The sequence below is a fragment of the Triticum aestivum genome, chromosome 4D (assembly GCF_018294505.1).
Source record: "Triticum aestivum cultivar Chinese Spring chromosome 4D, IWGSC CS RefSeq v2.1, whole genome shotgun sequence".
Classification (NCBI taxonomy): domain Eukaryota; kingdom Viridiplantae; phylum Streptophyta; class Magnoliopsida; order Poales; family Poaceae; genus Triticum; species Triticum aestivum.
The window spans coordinates 33,555,300-33,561,260 of NC_057805.1; the positions used below are offsets into that span (position 1 = coordinate 33,555,300).

The window sequence follows — 5,961 nt, forward strand, 5'->3', positions numbered from 1 at the left end:
TTCATAATAGTTTGTCAAATGTGGATCGAAGGAATTCCCTCTTTCCACAAACATTCATAAGAAACCCATGTCCAGTGATAGTTGATACTTCCTGAGCACAGATTTGAATGTACTTTGACATACTACCTCCGTTTCAAATTGAAGTTCTGGATTTATCCCAAGTCAACATCGTTTAAGTTTGACCAAGTCTATAGAAAAATATATTAACATCTATAACACCAAATCAGTCTCTTGAGATTCTTTATGGCATATATTTCCGTACGATCTTAGCACAGTTTTTTATAGAGTTGGTCAAACTTGAGCAAGGTTGACTTAAGATAAACCTAGAACTTCTCTTGGAATGGAGGGAGTATCAAGTTATATGGATTCACCAGATGAAAATAATGTCATAAATCTGGCGAAAGAAAATCATTACATAAAAATTATACGTGTCTCATAATTTTACCACATTATATTAGAAATAAATCATGCTGTCCAATACGTATAGTGCAAATATAGTACATGTGCATATGTGAGCACCTTATGATGAGGTAGCAATGTTGTTAGTAATGTTATTTTTCTTCAGATTTCGGTTATGTTGATGCATGGTGCATATGGTACCTATACTGGACTAGTTAGGAGCTTAGGATACAAGACTTGGAGAAAGCGCGATGGTATGCTAAAAAGAAATGGAAGAATAACTACTCTTTGGAAAAAATGCTAAAATACTCCTGTACAAATAAGATGTGTAGGGAGGGTAAAAATCATGGGTATTATTTTGTGATCAAATTTTAGTAAAGGAATGTATTTTCTATCAGTGCATTTAGGAGATTCTTTATAAAACATGTCTTTACAAACATGTTCCACTTCATATGAAGTATTCCTATTCCTCCATAGGAACAATGTTATACAGTAATATAGTTCAAGAGGATTGATCACATCTTGTGCCAGAATGTGTTAACAATGCTTTTGAAAGTTAAATAGAATTGTTTTCTGGTAATCATTGATAACTAGTGATTACTATGCTTTTCCATAATTACTCAACGGAACAATCTACGTAGTACCATCTATAGGACAAACGCCCTAAATTAAGCCATGCCACAGGAGTCACGTCATCAACTTATTCTTGCATATATTATATCAAATAAGCCAGCTTCTCAAAAAACAAAACTGAAGCAGCAAATATGAAAGACCTCACACATGCATTACCAAATAAAATCAGAAGAATGCTGAGTATATAACTAGGCATGCTGTACAGAGCCTTGACATGGTATTGTATGCAGTGGAAAGGCATGAAGCTTGTCAAGCTAAGAACGGAAGCAAATGATTATGGATTTGCCAAGCCAAAAAACTACTTCCCACGGAAGTTCTTGGGTTTAAACCTGGGATCTAGTAGAAACCACAGAAACAATGCATTGAGATGCAAATGATTATCTGAAGGATTTTGTTAACGAAGACATGCATGCATGCAGATGAAAGCATCTCATCAAATCGTCAAGTCATGCATGTGTGTTTTTCTCCAGTTGCATTGTCTTTTCCGGTGACATTCCAATGTAAACTCAGTCAGCCCTTTACCCTTTTGTTTTCTTTTGGTTGCTTTTTACTACCAGGCAAGTTTTCAGTATCTCTTTTGGCCTTACCTCAAGACAAACGGAAACTCGTGATATCTGTGTCCCCTGCTTTTGCATGGCCTTGAAAGAATGCATGCAACGAAGAATCTTGGAGGACGGGTGGAACATCAATCAGAAAAGAAAGCCTTGTTGTTTTCTGATGAGCAAAACTCCATACATCTAATTTGTAAATGCAATTTATTAACAGGAGATATGTTGTGGTAATTAGTCTAGCATTTTGCCCTTTAACTTGTGCTGTTAGGAAACTACGTTATCCTTATCTTGTTTTCTCCAAAACAATTTTGTCATTCTCTTGGAAACACTGAAAAGAAAAGAAAGGAGAACACATGTAGATAACATTCTCTTGGAAACACTGAAAAGAAAAGAAAGGAGAACACATGTAGATACGTGGAGCACTCCAGTAGTCTAGCAAGAAGTATATAGGACAAAGAACAATTGAAGCTGAGGAGAAATATGAGTTGACGTCTGAAAAACGCAGACGGGTTTGAACTTGGACTCGCCTCGGAAAGCATCCAATGTCTCTTGACCGCCATTATTCATGAGAGAGAGACCATAGATAAGGCTGTCGCAAAATACAGCAACATGGTATCTAGTCTAGCTACTCCTACACTAGTACTAGATCGAGCTAGCATGCATATAATATTGCTGCCAAGGAGATCACGCATAAATTGCTGGAGATCTCACATCAAATAATGGCAGCACTTAACCGTTTCTATGGTTCTCGAGGCACATAGACCAGTGTCTGGCAGTCCATGCCATGCCACTGCAACTGGTCAGAACCCATCAGAACACACACAAAGAACTAACCCCAGCCACATATGCTATTTACTCATCTGTCTACCTATGCATCTAGTATCTGAAACATACCATTTCAAAAAAAAATTTGCACAGGATTGACCTGAGCTTTGAGGGGGGTTGATTCATGGAAATCTGAAGGCTCTACTATTGATCTACAACAACACATCAGATGGCTGCACCGCATGCTCCAATAATGAAGTGATTGTGTGGCATGGTACTAGCTAGTACTGCTCCAGTACCAGTGCTGGCAGCAGACGTGAGTGAAAGCCCTGGGCACTGAACGACTGTGCAGGTGTGTGGGTAGTACCAGTTGCCACTATAGCCTCGTGATAGGTCATTAGAAAGGCCCTGGCATCATCGTGTTCGCCTTGGCACACCCTGTACATGTGCATTTTAAAACAAAATCTAGCAAAGACTAAGAACACACGTCTGACCCTATGATCTATGCATGCATGTACATCTGGAAGACCACACCCCGGAACAAAAAGATTCTAGGACAAGAGGTAGCTGCATGGATTTCTTGAGGGAGGGAGAAAGATGACAAGAATGTTGTTCTGGCTTGCGTGACAGATGGGGGATGAGCTGAGCTGAGCTGAGCGTCTCTCTCTCTCTCTCTACACAGTAACACTCACTACACATGCATGTGTGTACATGTAGTACTTGCTCCACTGACATACGGCAGTGAGACTCCTCGGCCTTGCACTGTTGGGCTGCACAGTGCCACCCCCAAAACCCTAGAAGAAGAAGGCTGGCTGGGTTTCCTTCCATCAGCATGGGGAAAAGATGGCTGAAGCAAGAACCACTCGGAGGCACATGCACATGCTCCTCCCGAAAAGGAATCATTCTAACGCCACATAAATTTCAAGAACCGAAACACACCACCAACTCATCGATCTGGAGGAGGAAATCAATCAATGGTTTTTTGCGCAGTTAATCTGTCATCAATCATGGAGTACGATGAGAAGGTGTGTGAATGGAAGAAACTGATGCGCATGTGTTTGGAGAGGAGAGGACCATTCCTTTCCAGCAGAAGAAAAGATCCATGGATGCCCAGGTTAGAAGAATCTCTCGTACGCATGCTCCTTCAGGAAAAGCCAGCGGCCAAGCCGGGAAAGAATCTTTTCGGGGGGAAACCCTGACGAGGAATGCCGCGACATTAGAACACCAAGAGCACCCTGATGAGGAAAACCCTCTACCCATTCGTGCGCACAGTTCCGCACATGCAGATGCAGGCACAATCATATATACCAGGATGCACGAGAAAACGATAGTTATTATGGAATTGTTTTTCACGGACCCAGGAAATTTCACATTTAAAAAATCTGTCGAAACCAATAAATTTTGATGCGCAAGTAGATGAAGAAGAAATCAGAATAGGGAGAAGCAGATGAAGAAATCATGCAGGGATTAATAGCAAGTAGCAAGAGGGGGTATGGATGGATGGATTGAATCGTGCTTGCAGGAGCTAGCTAGCGAGCTGTTTTCTTTACCGGAGGAAAGGATATTGCGCAGCGATCTGCCGGAGATGGAGAGGGAGTTGAGTTGCGTCTCCACCCTCCTCAGGAACTCCATGGCCTCCTGCAGCGGCCTCGTCAGCTCCTCCCGGTACTTCACCAGCATCTCATGGTACGCCTCCTGCGCGCGCAACAGAAAAACAAGAACGAACAGGTCACCTCGTGTGACTGAGTACTAGCTACACAACCTAGGGAAAATGTTCCAAGATTGATCGATTGGCTCACCATGAACTGGTCCAACTCCGGCTCCGTCGCGGTGCCGAGGCTGCCGAGCGCCGTGCGCTGTCTCAGCTCCAGGTCCTGCGCCACCGCCGTCAGCCTCGCCAACACCTCCGGCGGCGCCCCCACCTACAACCACCAAGGCTAAGCACAAGTACTTCCCAACAATAAACATGGATGAACTGTAGCTACTATTAAAAGGCAAGCAAGAAAGCATGCATGGTTCATGTTTGACATGAGATGTAGAAGAGAAACTACTCGTGCAGGAGCAGAAGCAGATGCAGCACAGCAGGGCTGCTGTTAATGTTACTAGTACTACTAAGAACTATCGCTTGCCTTCTGGCAGTCGAGGTAGGCGGCGAGGAGGGAGGAGTAGTGGGGGTGGGAGATGATCTTGGCCTTGATGGCCTCGACGTCGGCGGCGTAGGACGACGACGACGGCTCCTTGGCCGCCTTGGCGCACGCCTCCAGGAGGCTGCCGTTGGCCAGCTGCAGCACCGGGTTGCTACAGCCGCTCCCGCCGCCGTGGCTTCCACTGGGCGGCGCCGTGTTCAGGGAGAGAGGGCTGTGCGCCAGATAGCCGGCGGACTGCTGCTGCTGCTGTTGCTGTGGGGGCGGCGCGATGACGGCGCTGAGCGGCGAAGAGCCCCATGGGAGCTGGCTGTGGTGCTGGCCGTGGGCGGTGGCTCCCAGCCCGAAGTGGTGGCCGATCTCCTCCATGGGCTATCTCTAGTGATGTAGTGGTGCAGCGATCGAGCTCTCCCGGCGACGCTGTCCCCGAGCTAGCTCCTGCGCAAAAGGAGACGGATTGAGCTTGAGGTGAAGTTCTTGGGCGGAGAGAAAGAGAAAAAGGGTTTGGGTTTGGGGAAGGAGAAGGGTACCTGCCTGCCTTGCCTTGAGCGGAATAGCCTTTTCTCCTTCTCTCTCTAAGCTATCATTAGAGGGAAGGAGATGGGGAGCGAGAGGAAAAAGCTGGAGGGCAATACTGCAGTACACACCGCGCCTTTGGAGAGAGAGACAGTGTAGTGTAGGATGGTGCGCTGTTGTACTGTAATGTATAGTGCTGTGTCTGTGGGGCTTTCTTTTTCAGGTCAAATCGAAGGGCTTGGAGTGGCTTTCTAGGGAATTTTTGTAGAATCGCCAGTCGAGACGAAGCTGATTTTGTTATATTTTCTATTTTTTCGCCCAAAGGATTTACTCTCCGGCCTTCTGATGTTCATAAGATAGAAATAGAATAGGAGTATCACATACATAAAAGTGAGATAACAATGTATCTTAATTTTCATACCGAAAAAGATGTCATTTGATGCTTAGAATAGTAATTTTTTCATTAAGTCCACGCTAATGTTTTTTTTAATGTGAAGGATTGGTCCATACCCCACACATAGGAATTAATATCCATTACTAAAAATGAAAGGGCTCTGAATGATTTCTTTAATATCTTATCCTATAGAATTCTCATAAAATTTCTAAAAACCAAAGGAGGCCTCATACACTAGAGCAGACATTGCTATTGTAGATTGATGGATTTCACCGCCTTGTGTTTCCACACAGCCCTGCAAGAAAACTAATCGTGCTTGAACTCGTTGGCGCATAACAAAAACATCTTTGAACTTGTGGCCTACCATCTCTTAATGGTCGCATGTCTAAAGCAAGTTCCAAAGTATGCAACAAAGACTTACAAAAGTGCATTATCAAATGGGGTGACGGATTCTCAGCGCAAAGTGGTAGGGAAATTCTTATAGAGTCAATCGGCCAGGCCATCCCTACATATATTATGAGCATCTTCAAACTGCCAAGATCGGTATGTGATGACTTCA

General features: G+C 44.3%; 1 protein-coding gene across 2 annotated transcripts in view; it reads right to left on the bottom strand.

Moving 5' to 3' along the window:
- LOC542849 (homeobox protein KNOX3) overlaps positions 1 to 5,180 on the bottom strand; it is a 7,881-nt gene extending 2,701 nt beyond the window's left edge. Inside the window, exons 1-4 of one of the 2 annotated variants that reach the window (XM_044517552.1) lie at positions 5,023 to 5,180; positions 4,478 to 4,930; positions 4,148 to 4,270; positions 3,899 to 4,043 (exon numbers count right to left, since the gene is read on the bottom strand). In XM_044517552.1, coding sequence (XP_044373487.1) covers positions 3,899 to 4,043; positions 4,148 to 4,270; positions 4,478 to 4,861 — 652 coding nt within the window. In that variant the 5' untranslated portion in view covers positions 4,862 to 4,930; positions 5,023 to 5,180. The remainder of the gene's footprint in view (positions 1 to 3,898; positions 4,044 to 4,147; positions 4,271 to 4,477; positions 4,931 to 5,022) is intronic. The other variant, XM_044517553.1, reaches the window with a different exon arrangement.
- Positions 5,181 to 5,961: the final 781 nt, after the last annotated feature.